We start from the raw sequence: 21,164 nt of genomic DNA, 5'->3' as shown, positions 1-21,164 counted from the left end.
GAAACACACATATCACCCACCCCCCCCCCCACACACACACACACACACACACACACACACCCAGTGAAGCTGTAATAGGCTGACTGAGGGCTGACGTTGGTAAGGTGTGGAAGATAAGTGTATGAGGGGGAGAGAGGGAGGGAGGGGAGGAGAAAGAGGAAAGTGGGGAGAAGGGAGCTGACAAACAGAGAGGGAAACTGAAATGCAGAGAGCGTTCATTATCAGATCTAGTCTCGGCGGTCCATGTAATTATCTCCTCCGCTCCTTCACTTTGAATAACTTTTCATTGCTCGCTAGATTACAATGTTCCGACAACTAAAAATAACAACCTACTGCATAACCTCCATCCTGCATTCAATCCGCCAAGGGATTTTGGGACAGAGGAGAAAATATTACACCCGCTCTCTCCTCCTCTCCTTCTTCGCCCTCCCTCCCCCGCCTCCCACTCCATCTCTGTGCCCGCCCTCAGCCTCCATCTCTCCTCCGATCCCTCTCTTTCTCGCCCTCGCTGGGTTTCACTTGGTGGACATGGTGTAGCAGCCGTGTGGGTGCCACTGCATGTCGCGGATGCGCCTAATGGACTGCATCTGGGGGTAGCGGGCGCCGTACTCGTTGAAATGCCTGAATTCGCCCTTCTCCAGCAGGTACTGGCTGCCACGGTAGCCGGGGAACTGGTAACCCACCCAGCTGGGGAGAGACAGAGGAAAAGGAGAAATGACAATCTGGAAAGTGATGAGGAAAAGTGTTTAGGAGAACATTAGGAGAAAATGTATTCAAGAAAAGAAAACACATGGTTGAAAGATGAGTAAACCGGTCAAGTGAAAAGGGAGAGAAATATGTTACATGTGAAGCACAGATGTAGAGGGAGGATAAACATCAAAACAAATGAAGACATCGATCTGTTTGTCATGCTGTCAGATGCCGAGCCACAGATGTTTCAGACGTGAAGTAATCACAACATTTAAGAAACAGTGTCTGCTGTCTGCCACACCTCTCAGAGCACAGAAACGCTGAGCTGCTGACGTCCACGACACCCTCAGTGAGGTGCTGATGGAAGAAAAAAAAAAGCCTCTATTCCTGAACTTCCTCCCAGAGCTCTCAGATAGTTGATGATGCGCTGCAGTTTCTGCTAGTTTGAGAATGACGACACTGTGGAAACTGCCTGACACATGCAGCAGTACACGGAGCTTGACTTTTTGATGCAGCTGTTGCAAAAGCATGGCGCAATGTTTGTAGCGGGCATTATTAAAAAAATTATGATTTGACAATTGGGAGCCACAAATAGAGAAAGGATTTGAGATAGCTGAGCTACAACTCAATAGAGAGTTAGATTCTCAAGTCTGTACCATAGGCTGTATAAAATGTGGACGTAGTCCAAGGCTGTAGTACTCGAGTCTGGTCTCGGTCTTGAGTCCACTTTTTGTTAAGTATTGCAATTGTCTTGGTCTCGTGCCTTGTTGGATCTAAAATTGTCTTGGACACGGCAACTGGGAACTGGTCAAGTTGTTCCTGGCTCCTGAATTGGGATCAGTTGTACAGAACAGTGCATAAATTCTATGCACTGAGTAGTTTGATGTTAGCAGATCTCTTTCTTGTTTATAGATCCATCTTAACTACTTAGTCACCATGTTAGCATTGGAAAGGCACTATTGCTTATTATAGTCTTTAACAAAACTCGATTTGCTCTGGTCTTGGTCTAGACTTGGAATCGACTTGACTTGGATTCTATTTAGTTGGTCTTGACTAGCCCTGACGTAGTCTCCGTCACGTCACCCATAGGTTTCTGAAGAGCCAAAATGAAGCTCAAAGTGAGTGGCTCCGGCTGTCGCCATCTTGGCAGTGCCTGACGTCGCCTAACTCCCGGCTGATCCAAAAATGGGCAAAGAGTTTATGTGGAGCACGGTGGAGCTGAGGTGGGCTCAATGAATCCTACAGTCTATGCTCGCCCCCTGTGATTGCTCCCCCCTCTCGCTCAAAGCAGCACGCCCTTAACTATGCAGATCTGTAAGCCTGAATATAATTTGAAAGGGTGAGTTATATAAAACTTTTTTTTGTACCAGGATGTAAACATGTTTATTTCTGCTGTAAAGTTGGGCATTTTAACACGGGACATGGGGGTCTATGGAGATTGACTCCCTTTTGGAGCCAGCCTCAAGTGGCCATTCGACCAACTACAGTTTTGGCACTTCCGCGTTGGCTTCATTTGTTAGCCATGGGGGTTGCTGCTTGGTCTGCACGCTAAATATGAAGCTTAGCTTAGCAGACTGGAAACAACAAACCAGGATTTGTCAGTTTGGCAAACTCTGCCTACCAGCCCCTCTAAAGCTCAATTCTGGTTGGTTTACTCTGTACAGAGCCAGGCTATCTGTTTCCAGTCTTAATGCTAAGCTAAGCTACAGCAGTATCGATCTTCTTTTCCAAGTCTCGGCAGAGAAGCAAGTAAGCAAAAAGGCAAACTATCCTTTTAAAAAAGGCAAGAAAATGCCCGTAACACGTTGCCACGCTACTCACGTTCCACAGCTGACCATGATGCTGCCCACTCTGTCGGTGAAACCGTAAGAAAACAGGCTGGGGACATCATCGTCCATGATCTCCATCTTACGGCCCTTGAACTCTCCGACCTCATACAGGCAGATCTTGTGCTTCTCGGGGTCCTAGAAGATGGTGGGGGAGAAAAAGAAGGGGAAGCAGTTGAAATGAGCAGAGATAGAAGATGAAGTCAGACCACTGGTTTCCTAAACAGCAGGGGGTTTACCATGCGGACGGGCCTAAAGGACAGCAGGTAGTCGTTCTTCTGGCAGTTGCTCCAGGAGTCCCAGCGGGGGTACTCGCCCTTCTCCAGGATGAACATCTCCCCACAGAAGTTCATCTGCTCGTAGCCCACGAAGCTGAGGAGGGGAGGAAAGGTCACAAGGACAAGAGGGGAGTAAGGTGATGAGCTCCAAGTATGATGGACAATCACTGTGTGGCCTTTAAAAGGAGCACTCCACTGATTTCAGTGGAGTGCTCAGTTGTAGGAGTTTTCCAAAGAATGACAAAATAACCCTGATAATCTCACTCTGGATGTTCCCTTCATGCTTTGAGGACTATGTTGTCCCTTTTGTCCTGTCTTCTTTCTACTTGCTTATTTGCTCTGAAAAAACTCATCTCCTTAAGAGCGGCAATGATTAATCGATTAATCGGTTAGTTGTCAGCTATTAAACGAATCACCAACTGTTTTGATAATCGATTAATCGGTTTGAGTCTTTTTTTTTATGAAAATAAAGCGGTCAAAATTCTCTGATTCTAGCTTCTTAAATGTGAATATTTTCGAGTTTCGTCACTCCTCTATGACAGTAAACTGAATCTCTTTGAGTTTTATGGACCAAACAACTAATCGAGAAAATAATCAACAGATGAATCGAATTATGAAAACAATTGTTAGTTGCGGCCCTAATCTCCTTAATTGTCATTTCATTATTTATTGGTCACACTGATACTTGATTGACTGATCGCTGCACTACTTTCCTCTCAGTCGTCGCTGTATGTTGCTTTGTCATGTCATTAGTTTAGGTATTGAAGTTCATCCAACTGCTGCACTCTCTGCAAATCACTCAGGGATAAAAGCTTCCGCTACATGCCTAAAAATGTGAAGTGTATAATGTCACATAATGGTGAGGTACAATTTCGACATCACCAGCGATGTGCTCAGAGGAGTGTGGGTGTTGGGTACAGTATGATTACATGCAGGTGGGTGTGTACGTGCGCGTGCAGCGGTATGTATGTGCACACGCAGGCTACTTACGGTCCGCAGGTGACGCGCAGGGAGCGCACCTTGTCCATTCCCATGTCACACACATTCATACACTCGCTGTTGATCTCAATGCAGCGGCCCTGGAAGTTCTCCTGGTCGTACACACACATCTGAACATTTGGGGTAAAGGAAAGAGAATGAGAGTGAGAAAGCAGGACGCACAGGTCCAAGGCAACACTTGAGGAGAGTAGAAATAGGACAGAAAGATTGTGACGGAGGAGAAAAAGTGAGCACATAAGAAAGAGGTAGAGTAAAATGAAGTGACTGTGTTGTGATGACAGTGGCTGAACGCACTGAAGCCTCACATGGTAGCCTAGTCTGTTGTAGTAGTCGACCGCCCCCACACTGAGCTGTAAGAACCAGCAGGTTTGTGATGATGATCAGAAGGTAAGATGTTAGCGTGAGGCCATATCTGTAGATTTTTGATCATTGGTTATACATGTGGGGTGCAGTGTGTGTGCGTGTGTGTGTGTGTGTGTGTGTGTGTGTGTGTGTGTGTGTGTGTACCTTGTAGGCCATGTTGCCCATATCAGACATCTTGTTCTGAGCCTTCCCGTCAGTCTGGGAAGCAGACTTGGATTTCTCTCCTCCGGCAGACATGATGACTGAAGAGAGAGAGAGAGAGAGAAGATAAAGAGGCCTTAAATCAGACTTTAATAGCTGTCTTTCACTGTCAAATTAAGAGACCGTATGAAAATGATTAGGGTGGGCAAGGGGGTTAAACATTATGTTTCAATTATTTCAAAAAAGCTAAGCCCACTCCCCTTGACTAAGGAAAGAGATGACACCCTACTCACAATATCTCAACATATCAAAGTAATATAACACAATAGTATATGTAAAGATTTAGATTATCCTCCGTTTAGCAAAAATACATTAAACAAATAACCCCTAATAACTTTCATACAATACCTAACACAGCTGAATTCAGGTCAGACTTTACCACACACATTACTATCTGGTCCCTTGTTCTGCTTTACATGTATGGTATAAAACCTTTTTGCATCAAAAAACATCAAAACAACCAAAAGGAATTCCTCCTTAACAAATGAACATAGCAGTCTACAGTACAAAAGCTACAGTACCCTTTTAACACGCGCATATAACATACATTACATATAGACAGATTTTTGAAAAAGAAAAGAAAAAAATTAAATTAAAAATTAAAGTGCTGTGTTTGTGGAACCAACTAGATTTTTAGAGTTTCAGGTTCAACCAGCCAAGCATTTTAAACATTAGTTTTAACAATAATTTATACCCCGAATAAACTCAAATGTTTATTCTGAGTATAAGAGATCATATGAGAGCTATTGGATTCATCCAAAAAGATATTCACTTCATAACTGGAGCTCGAACTACAAAAGACTTTTCTCATCATTAGGTTTTACGTCAGGTTATTCTGGCTCTCTACCTCCCTTCTGTCTTTTCTTTTCTCCTTCTGTATGATGTTTGTCCACTGTCTTACCTGTAGGCAGTGTGTGGGTAAAGGAGTAGACTCGGGGCTGAGACTGGTGGTCTGTGTGAGGCACCAGGCCCCTCGGCGCTTTTATATGCTGGCGCCCAGAGAGAGGGGATTAGAGTCACAGAAACAAACTCGCTGAGCTCACAGCCCCCACAGAATAGAAATACCCCCATCATCAAAGAGAGAGAGAGAGGCAGAGAGAGAGAGAGAGAGAGAGAGAGAGAGGGGCAGAAAAAAGCCAGAGAGATATAGGTAGAAGATACGAATATGAGGAATCAAATCAATGTATATTTGGCCTGAGAGGACCTGATGGAAGACAAAATAGCATCATAATAACTTGATCATGACCAGTGGTGGAATGTAAAACAGTACATTTACTCAAGTACTGTACTTCAGTACAAATCTGAGGTACTTGTACTTTACTTGACTCTTTTCTTTTCATGCCACTTCCAACTTCTACTCCGCTACCTTTCAGAGGGGAAGACTACATTCGTCTGACTTTTTTAGTTACTTTACAAATTAAGATTTTTGCAGTACATGTAGTGTACATATACAGGCCTACAAGTCCAGCTGAAATGACTGTTTGGATCGTTTCCAGTTTCTAAAATGGGAGGATTTTTCTACATTGAGTACTTTTTACTTTTAATACTTTTAAGTACATTTTCCCGATGATACTTACATACTTTTACAGTTAGTTTTAAAGTAACGTTTTCAATGCATGACTTTCACTTGTTACAGAGTATTTTTACAGTGTGGTATAAGTACTTTTCCTCAAGTAAAGCATCTGAATACGTCTTCTACCACTGATCATGACATGAATCCATAAACCCAAAAGGGAGTTCGGTCAGTAAGCTGCTACGAACGAAAGCCCTAACCCCCCCCCCCAAAACAATCCCAGCCAGGCTGACCATGAAGAGCCTGTCACAAAAATAATTATTCACTGCTATTCCCATCAGTGTTGTAATCAAGAGGCGCTGGGACAAACAATAACAGGAAAAGCAATAAGCTGTGAGAAGCAATAAAGTCTCTGTTCCAACTCCGGGTGAGCAGAGCGGTTCACAGTGTGCATGGACAATAATCGGAATCTCTCTCCTCGTAGCTGTGGGAGAAAGCTATTAAATTAAAGCCCTCTGTCTTTTTTCTTACGTGGGTGGGTAAAATATTGCAGTGGGTTCTACCAAAAGCGCACATGAGGGAACAAGCAAACCGGTCGAACGTATAGCTCTAAACACACAATACTTTTGCGAATTTAAGACTTTTTAAGGCCTAAAATTTTGATTTTGAAATTTTAGACCTTTTAAGACCCCGCGGAAACCCTGATGCGTGACATCAAGGTTTCACGTGTACTGATGAGGGCAGGAAGGGTGGGGGGGAGGGGGCTGCAGCTCTTCACCAGATGAGATCCCGAAGTCCAACTCATGTCTTGGATTCTGGGATGGGCCTCTTTAATCCTGCAATTTGAATTTCCTCAAATCCTCACGCTCAAGTGGGGATCAGGGAGAGGTCAATGGAGGACTGAGCAAAAGGGCTGAATCCCACACCTCCCTCTCAGTGACTGTTGGATGACTAAGAAGTCACGTGTCACGGCTCGGGCCGGGCTCGGGCTTGCGCTCTGGGTTGCACGGTAAATGAGCGGTCAGGTGATGCGTTTCGATTAGCGCGAAAACGGATGCTGAGGAGGTGAAACGGAGGCTGGCCTCTGGCGATTACGTTTTGGTTGCACCGGCAAAGAAAGCAAAGTCTGAGGTGTGGAAAACTTTTTAGAGTGCTGAGACGTTGCAATGTTACAGAGGACTTATTTTATTTCTTTGTTCCAACTTCCAAGTGGCCTATAGCCTACGTTAGTCACGAATAAATGATGTTAAAAATGTATAAATGACTCATTCTTGACAAAAGGCAAAAGAGCTGCGTGCGTGTGTGCGCACATTTGAATAATGTCAGGCTGTAAACGGGTTTGGGCTTTTAAAAAGCTGTCAATCAAAATGTACTTGTCGGGCTCGGGCCTTGTCGGGCCGAACTTTTAAGGCCCGATTACAGCTCTACCCTTGTCTCCCTGTTCTCTGTCCTCTAGAGTTGAGACTAGGAGACTAAGGTTCTTCCCTTTGGACTGGCTTCTGTGACTGGATATAGTCAAGGTCCACCATCCAAAAGGACAGTCTAGATCAGGGGTGTCAAACTCATTTTCACTAGGGGACCACAGTGGAAAATAAGAATCACATCAAGGGCCAGACATGTTTAGTTTATTGACATGCTTTTATTTCATTGAAAAAGTCAAACATATTTGACTGTATTATTGCATGTCTCATATAGCCTTCTCATTTACAGTTTGGTCGACATAAAGCCCCCAAAACGTCAGCAAAAAAGTAAGCCATCAAAAACAAAAGGTCGAAAAACATCGGAAAAAAAACGTCGGAACGGCAGCAAAAGACATCGAAAAAAAAAGCATCGGCAAAACTTTAGAAAAAGCGACAAAACGTTGAAAAAGCTACAAAAACTAGGTGAAATTGATACGCGGCCGGATTAAAATCTGCGAGGGGCCGGATTTGGCCCGCGGGCCTTGAGTTTGACACGTGTGGTCCAGCTGATAGAACACTTCTCAGAGCAGATGAGGAAAAGGGAGTGAGGATACATTGTTTTCATTTGATCACTACTTTATTTAAACAGGACGTTTCTTAAGATACATTATCTCTTTTAAAGGAGACACCGGGCCAAAATGGCAGCATAAGTATAGTTTCCGGCTGTTCTTATTCGTTCTTATTTATACCTACGAAAAGTAAAGCGCTATTTCATTTGCATATACAGTAAAGCACGTAATCGTGAGTGGACTTGCGCCCAAAAGGCCGCTGTTAGTGTCCCGTGTGAAACCAAAACTCAAAATAGACTTATTTTAACCCAAACCACCATCTTTTACTAAACCTAACCAAGCAGTTTTGTTGAATAAACAGGTTCTGCACTGCGGGGGGATTGCTCATATTGCTGGACATTCATATTATAATGCACAAAAGAATTGTGCATAACTTTGTAAGAGAAACAAGTCGCTGGATGTGGAGACGTTGATAGTTTACATAATAATTCACATTGTAGCATGAGAACACACACAGATAATATAAAACATTCCCATAGAGCAGAGATCTTCAATAGGGGGTCCAGGACCCCCCCAGGGGCCCCTCAGAGTCAATGCAGGGGGGCCTCCAAATTCTTGTTAATTTTTGTGTTGTGTTGTTAAGTTTTTTCAAAACAATAAAAAAAAATCGTAACATGAATTTAACATATTATTAGCAAATATAAATCCCCACTGATGATAGGCTTTCTGGCCTATAGGTAAGGTGGTCACTAAGATAACCATCCCCAGATCCAGTTCATCCTAGTCACTGTGCCACATGTATGTTTAATATTAAACCATGATTTATAAAATCATGCCAACAACTATTAGGCTATTTTAATAGCTTTGTATTCTATGCAAAAAAAGGTATGTACTGTATCTTTATACAGTACATACTACATACATCTATCTCTCTCTCAGTTAAGGCTTGGCTTAAAAAACATTGAAGATCCCTGCCATAGAGGACAATACAAATAGGCCCTGAAAGATAGGACAGATATGATCATAAAATGATTTAAAACTACATTACTAATACAGTAGTAATACAGTAGCAAACAATAATGTAAATTAAGGAATGTGTCTTATGATTTAAGAATCTGTAAGTAGATAACTTAAAGTCCTTGGATTTTGTCAGTTAATAAACTTTAAGAATCACATACTTAATATTTGCAACGCAGCATATACGAAGATCCTTTATCCTGCATAGATATCCTTGGAGCGCACGGTATAGGACCAGACATTTTTCACAATCACACCTGGCACAGCTGGAAACATGACAGCAACACAACTTCATAATTGGACACTGTGATCCGGCTCCTTATGATCAGACCATACACAGCTGGAGTAATAAGATACTGCAACTGATCTGATGGCAAAAGATGAAAAAAGAGCAGAGAAAAGTCAATGCCATTTTCTTTATGTGCGCTAATAAACTATGCTCTTCAAAAAGCCCTTTGATCAATATCTGGAGCATGGCGGAAGTGTGCCTTGAAGTGTGTGAAAGAACTGCGCCTTCAGATTCAATAAAGGTTTGACTGATCAAAAAAAAATCTAAATTTGCATCCCCAAGTGCCACACTTGACTTAACAAAGATAATGCCTTTTGATCCTTTTTAGCAAATGCGTGTTGTGTCAATTCCTGCATCCCGTCATTTTCGGAAAACTCTTTATCACAGTAACTGTATCCCACACAGTTCACACAGCCCGTCTGAAAAGTTGATATATGTATGTAGCCAGAACCAAACTCTCCAAAATGAAAGTGGAGCATCCTGAGGATCCTCCAGCAGATAATGATGTATACGCACATTAGATTTATCAAGTCAAAGGTGGGCCTATTTTAGTGCATGATCCTGCCAAATTCATCTTCCTTTCACTAATACAGGAGAGTGACAAGACATATGCATGTACCACCTGACAAATTCAGGTTTGCTAAAATAATGTTGGTGCAAAGTCGTGGAAGAGCATTGACGTCTGAAATTCTGTTGGGAAAATGATGTCTTTTGACGTGGCCACTGCCTTTGTGTGTGTGTGTCTTTGTGACGGTGAACATGTTAAGGAGAACTTGGTATCAGCCTCCTCATGCTCTCTAGGCGAAATGTCAAGGACCAGATGAGGTTGAGAGGGGAGGGGGGGGGTGATGTTGCTGTGGCAACTGTGGCCCCTTGTGTGAAATGATGGACTTGGTGGTTTTTATTTTTTTTAATTAAAACAGCATCAGTGCAAAAAAAATTCTGTTCTGTGGATGCGACACACAGGCCCCAGCTTAGACTGAGTGTTTCATCATAACCACAAAGTTATCTTTTTCTTTCTTCAAATCCACTTTTCTAGCTCCTTTTCATTGTAAGAGAACGTTAGTATATTATTCGTTAATTATTATCATTATTAATTGAATTGGTCTGTCACAATTTCCTCGACTTTTGAGAGCCACCATTGAAACAGGCTCCCTGGATGGCTCTCCAAATCCTTCTCATTCTCTGCCTATAGCCCCGGCCATTGTTGCCCTCTATACATGGCACTGCTGACCTATACGAATAGACCAACAACAGCCCCGCATTCCCCACCTCACCTCTGTGCCTGCGCTGTATATGATCTGCTGAGTCGACAGGCCGCATAGGGTCACAAAGAGAGAGAGAGAGAGCGCGAGAGAGAGAAAGGGAGAGAGCGAGAGGCACGCTCACCGGCGCGCGCACGAGTGCGGGCGCACAAACCGTTTTTTGACGCACCAACAGGAGTACGGAGGAGCGCACGGGACGTTCATTCTCACCTGAGTCAAGTTGATTACAGTTAGCCATAGGAATACCGGAACTCCTCTTCCCTCTGCCCTTCAAAATAAAACCTTATTAGGCCTATTTATGAGGCAGGCTCAGAAAAAGGGCGGCAACAATAATCATTATTTATTAACTGTAGGGCCTAACCATCATGTAACACGAATCCTGGGCTCCCATAGTAATGCTCACCCAACTTTTGACATATTAATAACAATTAACGATTATTTTTCTCTATTAAGCAATTCATTGTTATAAAATACTTCCAAGATACTCTATTTATGTTATAAATCAGCGAAGAGAAGCTGGAATCAAGGATTTAAAAAAAAATATTTGGTCTAAAATGAAATGTAAATTTAAATAACTGCTGATGTAGTATTCTTAATAATATTAATAATTGTAACACACTGTATATGGGTGTTATAATGTTCAACTGAGCTTAATTTTGAAAACCCTAACCGGAAGTGTCTTCCTGAACTCGGGCAAGCTTCACACCTGAAAAACTTGCCTCGTTTACATCATTAGCATTCGAGAGGCAACACGCGCACACGCGCGAGCACGAAGTTCCCGCGTGGACGCCGGTATAAAACAGAAGCGCCAGGTTCAGACAAAAGTCTACGTAAAGAGGATTTTGGTGTGTGAGTAGCGCGAGGACAGCGGAGAGCACCCAGGTAAGCACGAGCGGGAAAATGAACTTTCCCACGGGACGGATTTATTTAAAAATATTTACCGGATGACATGTTTCTAACCCAGATGTTTTAGTTGCTATAGCTCGGCAGTCCGAACACTTTGGCTGCATGAGAAGTTAGATGTCAATTATTTTTTTTTTTATTCATATAGAGGGAATTAGTTACAACAAATGGAAACTATTTAAAGAAAAAAAAAAATAGTTATCCAGTAAATCAAAAGTTGACAATACTCATACATTTAAGTGCTTATTCTCTGATCCATGTATTTTGAGTTTCTTTTCGTTCTTTTTCCACTTTAGAAAATGAACAGATTTACTAAAACCCACATGACCTCACCCATGTACTTCCCTGGCATGGGTACATCCCCCTTCTTTAAGGTGAATTCACACACACACACACACACACACAGTATACACACACACACACACACACAGTATACACACACACAAAGTATACACACTCATGCCACCCCCTTGTCTTCCCCTGTGTGCAGGTGACTGTGTTTGAGCGGGAGCATTTCCAGGGCAAGTGTCTGGAGTTCACCTCCGAGTGCTGCAACATCCACAACTGCGGCCTGGACAACATCCGCTCCATCCGAGTGGAGAGTGGAGCGTGAGTCACAGCCTGTACGCCTGCACGTCTCTGTGGACAGCTGACTGACTGTGTGTGCGCGCGTGCATGCGTGCGTGTGTGTGTGTGTGTGTGTGTGTGTGTGTGTGTGTGTGTGTGTGTGTGTGTGATTGTGTGTGAGAGACGGAGAGATGATGAGAGAGGAAGGATCCAGGCTCCCACTAAAGCATATCACCTCTGAGGTCACGCTATGCTGCGGGTAGGGCGCTGCCAGAATAAGCAGCAGAGGGGAGATCGTCCTCTTTCTTTCTTACAGCTGCTTTTTCAGATGAAATACTGATAAACGAGCTGTATCAGGAAAACCTGCGGCGCTGACCAGGTCTTTTAACCCGTCTGAAAGGCATTTATACCGCAGGAGTTTCCCTTTGTGGAGCCTATTCAGAGGTTGTGTGCGCGCCTCACCTGTGGTCAACAGTTCTCCTTGGTCAGCAGTGGATAACACAACGCCATGGCTGTTTTGTTGTGTGATACTTCCATTTCTTAGTGTCAAGCTCCCTCTGATGAAAAGCACACAAATTCTTTAGAAATTTCAAACTGCTCTAAACCTATACCTGCTATAATATTTTATACTACGGATACTGTTACTCTATTCTGTGGCCCAGTTTTCACACTGGTAACTCATTACAATCTTAAAACCTCTGAAAACCTCTTTTCAAATATTACATTTTTCTCGATAACATTAAATATTCATGACTAAATAAGCAACAGTCAAAGTTAAAGAAACTTTCTGGGGTATTATCAGTGGTGGGAAGTACATTTACTCAAGTGTAGTACTTTTTACTTTTTTTTTTTAAGGTATTTGTACTTTACTTGAGATTTTCTGTTTAAGGGGTGGCAGTAGCTCAGTCCGTAGGGACTTGGGTTGGGAACCGGAGGGTCGGATTGGTAGCTGGAGAGATGCCAGTTCACCTCCTGGGCACTGCCAGGTGCTCTTGAGCAAGGCACCGTACCCCCCCAACCGCTCAGGGTGCTGGTCCAGCACTGGCAGCCCACTCACTCTGACATCTCTCCATTTGTGCATGAATAGGTCCTGAGCATGTGTGTGTGTGTGTGTATTTCAGGCCTGTGTGTAGTGATTTCTAACAAAACAGAGTGTAAATTGTAATTTCCCCACTGGGGATCAATAAACGGTATAAATTAAAATTTATATATTTTATACTCCACTAGGCAAATATTGTACTTTTTAGTCCACGAGATCTATTTAACACAGAGTTACTAGTTTCTTGTCAGATTAAGAAATGACCTCATTTGACTTCTGTATTTGAAGCAGATTAATAATGATCCAATAATATAGCAACGACATTATGCCTAATAGTACTTAAGTAGAACATTTTAATACAGGATTTTTACTTGTAAGGGAGTATTTTACTAGTGTGGTATTACTACTTTTACTTAAAGCTGCAGTAGGTAAGACTTATAAAACTAACTTTCTTTTAAGATTATTTTTTGGGCATTTTTAGGCCTTTATTTGACAGGACAGCTGAAGACATCAAAGGGGAAACGACATGCAGCAAAGGGCCGCAGGTCAGAGTCGAACCCGGGCCCGCTGCGTCGAGGAGTAAACCTCTATATATGGGCGCCCGCTCTACCAACTGAGCTATCTGGGTACCCTAAATCTAACTGTCATATTTGCTGAAACTGACCCTATGTTCCAGTAGAACTACATGAAGCAGGTCATTTAAAAATAAATCCGGCTCCTCTGGCACCACCTCCAGCCTGTAGTGCGATTTGCTAAAATCCAACGCTCCCTGTTCAGATGCACCAATCAGGGCCAGGGGAGGGGTGTCTAACTGCGTGTCAATCACTGCTCATGCACACGCATTCATTCTCCCTTGTGTGGGGAGGGGCTTAGGAGACTGTTTTGGGCTTTTTTTTAAGTAAGTTATTTAGATACTTCCACCACTGGGTAATATTCATTAAGAGAAGCTCAGCTAATCTGCTTCATCGGGACTGTGTGGCTGCGGTTTGATCAGATCTGACTGACAGCGCCCCTACTAAAATCATTAGCCTACATTGTGATTCAAATATTGCTTAATTCTGATTGGTTTATGGACTATGTGACATCACCTTTTCTCAAACCACTGAGAAGAACACAGAGAAAAACAGAAATACAGAAATCTCTCATGTAAAACAACCAAATATGTTGCTGGATGAGAACATATGTTATTGGGGCCTTTAGTATGAGCCATATTTGTTAAACCCCAAAGGTACAATCAAATGGTTCAACTTCATGATTCAGGAAGCAACAGCCCGTTACCATAACTACCCAACGCGGTATCACCCAGTTGTCATGTACTTCCAAATGCATAAATGTCTCAAAGATTATTTGTTTTAATTGTTGTGTGCAAATATAATGGGGCGAGTGTAATGATGTAGGTGGTAGGTTAGCAGTAGTGTTTAATACCTCATTCAGTTTGCTTGCTTTCAGTTTGGTTTGTTTTGCCTGTCAGCAGGATTACGGATAAACTACCGGCCTGATTTCCATAGAAATTGGTGGAAGGGTGTAGCATGGGCCCAGGAAGAACCCATTACATTTAGGTGCGGATCCGAATCACGGGGCAGATACACAAATAATTTTTTTCGTTAGCATTGCGAAATAGGGCATGGCCTTGGCGGAGGTCTGCGCTCTCCGAGTGCCCTTCTAGTTTTTTTTTCATTATTTTGTTCAGTGATTGTGAAAATGCTCCAACAAACGATCGTGTGGATGATCAAAAGTAAGATTTGATAATTGTCCAACGTTCCTTATGTCCAGGGCTGGGTACCGAATTTAATACTTTTTAGGCACCTACCGAATTGCCTCCTTTGTATAGAGTATCGAAAGATGGCTCGTAATTGGATACCAAAGTTCAGTACCTAAGGAGCAAATCTCATCAGCATCAGTGAGCCAATCAGCATGCAGCATGCTTCTACCAAGATCTAATAATGCTGATGATTGGCCGTCTAACGTTACACGTCGTAGAGGCAGGCAGGAAAAGCTCTACGTTACAACAGAGATGGGGCTCACGTAGTAGGAGCTGAAAAATAAATAAAAAGATTTCTTAAAAATGGATTTTATAAAATTGGCATCAAAAAAATTATTGTGTAGGACCCCTATCGAAGTCACAGTATTGGTATTGGTACCGGTATCCAACACTTTTAAACGATACCCAGCCCTACTTATGCCTCAGTGTTAAAGCATGCATAAGTCTATATAGGAATAATAATCTACTTACCCAAGACAGTGATTACATTGACACACCATCAGAAATACTGATTGGAATTCTATTTCTAAATATAAACTCTTAAATTAGTTACAAAGGTTAGATTTTCAGCTTAAATTGATAACCTTTCGTGACGGTTCTGCCACAATTAGATGTTTAATTATTTCTTGTTTTCCAGATCAGTGATTGCATTTCTTCAAGCTTTGGGAGACGCACTGTAATTACTGTACTTTTGTCATTTATATAAAAGTATTTAATGTGCACATTAGGAAATTAACTCTAATTAACTCTAGCGTCCCAGCATTTGGTTATATTCAAACTGAATCAGCAACTTTTTTTCTTGTGTGAGTATTAAGTGCCTAAATAATGCAGTTGTGTTTTAACAACTGCATGTCATTATACAGTATATTTCCAAAGAGCTTTTCTTGGTTGGAAAGAGTGCAGTCTCTTCCTCTGTTTACATCGAGCAGCCATCTGTTGGTGACTCCTCACAGGCTAAGAAAACATTTTGAACTCTTAAATAATTCAGGAGCATAATTCTCCTCTCCTCTTAGCACACTTGTGCCACCCTCGGTATTTTGACGCACTTCAGACCAAAACTTTATTCTGAGCAGCTTTATACGTAACAGCCCAGACAGCCTTAGTCATGCTGTGTGCGTAGAGTTTGCCGAGGTCAGAGTAGTGATTCGCCAAACACCTGCTGACTTCAGCAGCTGAATGCAGACAGTTTTTCTGAGCGAAAAGTAGTGAGAATTGACTGTGCAATTTGTAGCCTAAGGAAAGAAAAATACAATCCCTGAATACCAACTTGATCACTTTTGTAGAAACTGAGTGGATGGATGGCAACCCGCAAAAGTTACAGGCTTTATTCAGAACCAAATATTAGCCCAATGAGCACCCAGGGCCTCTGTAGAGTCGCTCACTTTTTATTTCTTGGTTGCCGTGTTGTTAAGTTAAACTGACCGATTGTCCTGCCTTGGTTGTTGAGAGATGTGTCCAACTCCTCGAGGTTTCAGAGCCAACTGAACACAACTATGGCGTTTTTTTGTTTATAAAAACTTGAAGGAGAACCAGAGTTGCAATGTTTTACAACTAAAACCAATAGTGATATATCAATTCTGAAAAATGAATTGGACATTTTTAATCTTCAGTCATCATTTTGTGAGAATAGCGGCCAAATTTTAAAAGTGGTGGATATTACCTTTAGGGATTAAACTGTCTGATTTAGGACACTTTGGCACTGTGGAAAATGTTCAATGTAAAAAACACAGGACCCTCACAACTGAGTGCACTGTTTCCTGTGTCCACTAGAGGGACAGAACTGGTTTAATTTCCCATCTGTAGACTGGGCTCCCTCTCCTTGTTTGCTTTATTCTCCTCTCACCCTGTCTAGTGTTACCCGTCTGTTCTATGTTCATGTACTGATTTCAGACACTGCTTACCGCTGTTACTCACCCATCTGACCATTTCACTCTTCTCTCCTTCACCCATGGGTCCAGATGGGTGGGATTCGAGCACCATGACTTCCAGGGCCAGCAGTTCATCCTGGAGAGGGGCGAGTACCCAAACTGGGATGCCTACAGTGGCTCCCTGTCCTACCACAACGAGCGCTTCATGTCCTTCCGCCCCATCTACTGCGCTGTGAGTACATGCAGAATAAGACATAGGAAGAGAGAAGTGGGAGTGAAAGAGCGAGAAAGGCTGAAAGGAAATGAGAAGATAGTGAGTGACGGAGTGATGCCACACAGCGACTGAAACGGCTCAAAAATAGAAATGAGTCAACTGGGGGCCGAATGTCTGTTGCTCTGTATGTCTGTCTGACAGGCCTAACACTAGGGCTGCGTAGGGCTGGGTGATATGGAGAAGCTCAGATATCACCATACTTTTGACCAAATACCTCAATAGCAATATTGCGACGATATTGTAGTGTTGACAATTGGTGCTCTAACAAAATATTTACACAATAAGATTTGTGATAAATAATCATCGATAATGTGGATATAATGACTAAGTGGGCAAAGGCAAATATTAGAACAGCTAGAACAGTCTGGTAATTTCAGAAAATTACATCACTTAACCAGGAAAAGACAACACTTATGCCATATTACGATATCCAAAATCTAAGACGATATCTAGTCTCATATCACGATATCCATTTATATTGATATATTGCCCAGCCCTAGGGCGTAATCGCGAAATTTAAATCGCGGTTACGATTTCAGCTCACAATGATCACAAAAACAGAATAATCGAGAAAAACGATATTATTAAACTCTTAATTTGTCTTGTGTTCTTAATGGAGAAAACAAATTTCAACTGGGAAAAGTGTTAAGGGAAATTTCACACTTCTAGGTGTTTTTCACTCAATGAGTAAACATGTTAAATAATGGAGATTTCAATATTGACCTTTTTTTTTTTTCTATAATCGAGCAGCCCTACCTAACGCTAGCTCTCTGTTGCACCCCCCTCCACAGTCTCACCACAGCAGCCGTATGATGATCTTTGAGAGAGAGAACTTCATGGGCCAATGCACCGAGCTGTGCGACGACTACCCCTCCCTGCAGGCCATGGGCTGGTTCAGGCCCGAGGTGGGATCCATGCACGTGCAGTGTGGAGCGTAAGTCCCTGCTTCATCCCAACACATTCTGGTTCAGGTTGAATGATAGCTCTTTACCATAAAGACGTTTCAGAGGGCTTTGAAGCCGAAAAGAACAGCGGTACTATAACAGACACAAGCCACAATGTAGTTATATCCGTTCAGACCTTTCAAGAGGCACACAGCCTCATGTCCGCAAGCAACAAAAACCCTCATTTACACACGTGTAGGGCTTGGTATCGTTTAAAACGGGGGTATATTTTAAGCCAAGGACCCCTTAACTGAGAGAGATGGATCAGGTACCCCCTACTACATATATTGTATAAAATGAAGTTGTGTATTAAACTAGGCCTACAATAACGTGTGGGTCTTTTTAGTGCATAAAAGAGCTAATAAAATAATAGTTGTTGGCATGACTTTTTTTAAATCATGTTTTAATACTAAAAAACATCTCCAGGACCGCTATGAATCCACCATGAATTCATTGACCATCACCAGGGGGCGGACATTCTTTCCCCTCGGGGGTGATTTGTAATAACTTTGGAAATCCTTTAATAATCCTCTATGATCAAATACCTGCAAACTTTATGACATCCCCACCAGCCACAGCTGTACTTTGCCTTTAGTTGCTGATAAGCTAATCAAGCATGGTAACATGCTACCCTAAGACATTATATCTGCTTATTAATATGGCATGTTAGCATTGCCATAGTAAGCATTATTAGCACCAATGCACCGCTGTGCCCCAGTACAGCCTCACAGAGCTGCTAGCATGGCAAATTCTAATCATCTCACTTTAATCTCTCTTAATATCTTATTGGCACCCGATAAATAACAAGACACTGAAATACACTAACATCAAACTAGTGTGGATCACCAGAAGTACATTTCCAGGATGAAGCCTCACATCCTGCGTGTGGATTACACGCAGGATGTTCGCTCTCCGTGTTGCCGTTCTCAAAATCTCTTCACTACAGGAAACAACAACAAACTTCAAGCTGCTAAGCTAGACGCTGAAAATTGGCAACTTTTGAAATAAAATTTGCATTCTGCAACAAGGCAGGCGTGCTTGGTATTTTCGGGGAATGATTGTAAAGATTTACAAAGAATATGTTTACGGCATTTACAATCTAACTGGGACGTTTTGGGACCGATTGCTATTAACAAAGTGCACACGGCGATGCCGCAAATTACATTTAACCATGTATCCAGCTAATTTAACGTTGGCTGATAAATAAGAAACTGCAGAACAAAGATGCTAAAAAGATTTTGACAGTAATATAGAAACACTGTCACCATTACAGAAAGTTTGTGCACCAGAGAGCACTGACAATTATATTTTGTTGCTATAAAATGTTCCACTCAGTTAATTTATACTTTTTCAATTCTTTAACATATGCATTTAATCTGAATACCACCTGGAGAAATTCTTACTGTAAAGCAAGTCTGAAACATTTAAATGAGCTTTTCTTACTCACCTTCTTGAACCTCTACCCCTGCCTCTGTCTTTCTTCAGCTTTGTGTGCTATGAGTACCCGGGCTACAGAGGCCAGCAGTACATCATGGAGTGTGAGAAACACAGCGGAGACTACCAGCACTGGAGGAACTGGGGCTCCCACTGCCAGACTCCCAAGATCCAGTCCATCAGACGCATCAGGCACTGAGATGGAGCGGATTAGAACTGGCAACAGCCACGGCTCAGGCTCACACCTGGACGCTGTGCTTTAGAGGTTTGACTATGGGCCAAAAGCCTGGACTTTAGATTGGTTCTGAGTTTAAGGCTTGAATTGACAGGACCGCAACTACAACGCAAACCACCAGTGACGTAGAAGCTACCTCTTTTTCCCGGCTCATATTCAGATTTCTGTTAAGACTCATTTTGTTTTGGTACAAATAAAGCTCAGATTGAGAACCTGAGAAGTCCTTTGTTTCATTCCTGCGTGAGTGGACATACTGTATGCAGAGAGAATGTCATGTTTTAAATGCAAAACACATCAACTAAAGAAGCAGTTTAATTACTATCAGCATTTGATTGGTTAGGACGACTACAACTTAAAGCAGGGCCCTTCAACGTTTTATAAGCCGGGGACCCCTTGACAGAGAGACGGATCAGGGACTACTACTACATATATTGTATAAAATTAAGTTGCATATTAAACTGGGCCTACAGTGACAAGTAGGGTGGCCTAAAGTATACATACCTTTTTAGTGCATAGAATACTAAGCTATTAAATAATAAATTAGTTGGCATGATCTTATAAATCATGTTTTAATGTTAAACATACAGTACATGTGGCACAATGTATCCTTAGGATTTACTGTATCTGGCTGCCCAATTTTTATTTAATTTTTTTTTCACAAATAGGCTGATTTATATTTGGCAATAATATTTTCATGTTAAGACATTTTAGTTTTTGGAAAAATGTATTATAATTTGCTGCCCCCCCCTGCAGTAACTTAGGAGACACACTGTTGAAGATCTCTGACTTAAAATATTTGTAATCATTTTAGTTCATATAAAGTTAATGCATCAGTAATTTAACACTAGAAACTGGTGCTTGTTGTGTAGGTTGTATTTTTCATGCTTTTCAAGTTTATTATAGGGCATCTACTCTTAAATAAGTAAAAGGTATCAGCAATTGTAATGATGTAGTCTACATTTATAAATGTGAGGGTATGTGAATGTACGGTCACCATAACTGCAATGACATTTAGTCTTGCTATTCTTTGCACTGGTTGTCCTTTAAAGTTTCCATGGCGATGAGTGATTGCCTATCTTAATAAAGTCTTTTATATCGCACCACCCACCAGTCAAGATACACGAAAAACAGCAGTTGACTTCAACACATTTTTTAGTTAAAAAAGTAGAGGTGGGATCAAGAGAGAAGTACAACATGTATTCTGTGACCAACAGTTTCACACTGTTTAAGTCAGTAATATGACACATACATACATACAACTTCACAGCAACGTCAAGCAGCTTTGGCATCAGTTCATTGAAAAGTCAGAAGTGATTTTTTTATTACAAAGATTACAAAGTTAAATATCCACTCCAGAATGGATTGTATTTCTTCCTCCCACAGGCAGGTTTATATGGAACTCCCTACCAAAATAAATAACCCCGACCCTAATGTCTGAGAACAGTACCTAAAAGTGTGCGAATGTTTGACCATCAGTATGAAAGCATGACAGCTTGCGCCCCTGACCTAACTGAATGACTTTTCTCTTAACGCAGCCTGGATCAAACCAGTCTGGATCAGCAACCTTCGAGCTAGCTACACGCTGAACGTGGCAACTTTTGAAGAATATTTGAATTGTGCAAAAAGGCAGGCCTGCTTGGTTCTTTTTGGGAATGATGGTAAAGATTTACAAAGAATAAGTTTACAGCACTGACTCTCTAACTGGGACATTTTGGGACCGATTGGTGG

General features: G+C 42.0%; 2 protein-coding genes across 2 annotated transcripts; one reads left to right on the top strand and one right to left on the bottom strand.

Annotated features, from left to right (window-relative positions):
- Positions 1 to 24: 24 nt before the first annotated feature.
- Positions 25 to 5,342, bottom strand: crybb1l2 (crystallin, beta B1, like 2). Its single transcript, XM_039816163.1, has 6 exons — positions 5,259 to 5,342; positions 4,301 to 4,398; positions 3,785 to 3,903; positions 2,756 to 2,888; positions 2,512 to 2,654; positions 25 to 687 (listed from the first exon to the last, which is right to left on the bottom strand). The coding sequence occupies exons 2-6, from the start codon at positions 4,391 to 4,393 to the stop codon at positions 516 to 518; spliced, it is 660 nt and encodes a 219-aa protein (XP_039672097.1). The 5' UTR covers positions 4,394 to 4,398; positions 5,259 to 5,342; the 3' UTR covers positions 25 to 515.
- A 5,847-nt stretch (positions 5,343 to 11,189) lies between these two features.
- Positions 11,190 to 19,653, top strand: cryba1l2 (crystallin, beta A1, like 2). The gene is made up of 6 exons (XM_039816149.1): positions 11,190 to 11,292; positions 11,610 to 11,687; positions 11,804 to 11,922; positions 16,640 to 16,781; positions 17,615 to 17,757; positions 19,253 to 19,653. The coding sequence occupies exons 2-6, from the start codon at positions 11,613 to 11,615 to the stop codon at positions 19,398 to 19,400; spliced, it is 627 nt and encodes a 208-aa protein (XP_039672083.1). The 5' UTR covers positions 11,190 to 11,292; positions 11,610 to 11,612; the 3' UTR covers positions 19,401 to 19,653.
- Positions 19,654 to 21,164: the final 1,511 nt, after the last annotated feature.

The sequence above is a fragment of the Perca fluviatilis genome, chromosome 1 (genome assembly GCF_010015445.1).
Source record: "Perca fluviatilis chromosome 1, GENO_Pfluv_1.0, whole genome shotgun sequence".
Classification (NCBI taxonomy): Eukaryota; Metazoa; Chordata; class Actinopteri; order Perciformes; family Percidae; genus Perca; species Perca fluviatilis.
The sequence above is the reverse complement of the archived record's forward strand: the minus strand, read 5'-3'. Positions and strand labels throughout refer to the sequence as shown.

Coding starts and splice junctions, on each gene's coding strand:
- crybb1l2 (XM_039816163.1), bottom strand. CDS start 4,393: ATGTCTGCCGGAGGAGAGAAATCCAAGTCTGCTTCCCAGACTGACGGG. Junction 2,655..2,755: donor CCTTTAGGCCCGTCCGCATG/GTAAACCCCCTG, acceptor ACCATCTTCTAG/GACCCCGAGAAGCACAAGAT. Junction 688..2,511: donor ATCATGGTCAGCTGTGGAAC/GTGAGTAGCGTG, acceptor GTCTCTCCCCAG/CTGGGTGGGTTACCAGTTCC.
- cryba1l2 (XM_039816149.1), top strand. CDS start 11,613: ATGAACAGATTTACTAAAACCCACATGACCTCACCCATGTACTTCCCT. Junction 16,782..17,614: donor TCCGCCCCATCTACTGCGCT/GTGAGTACATGC, acceptor CCCCCTCCACAG/TCTCACCACAGCAGCCGTAT. Junction 17,758..19,252: donor ATGCACGTGCAGTGTGGAGC/GTAAGTCCCTGC, acceptor GTCTTTCTTCAG/CTTTGTGTGCTATGAGTACC.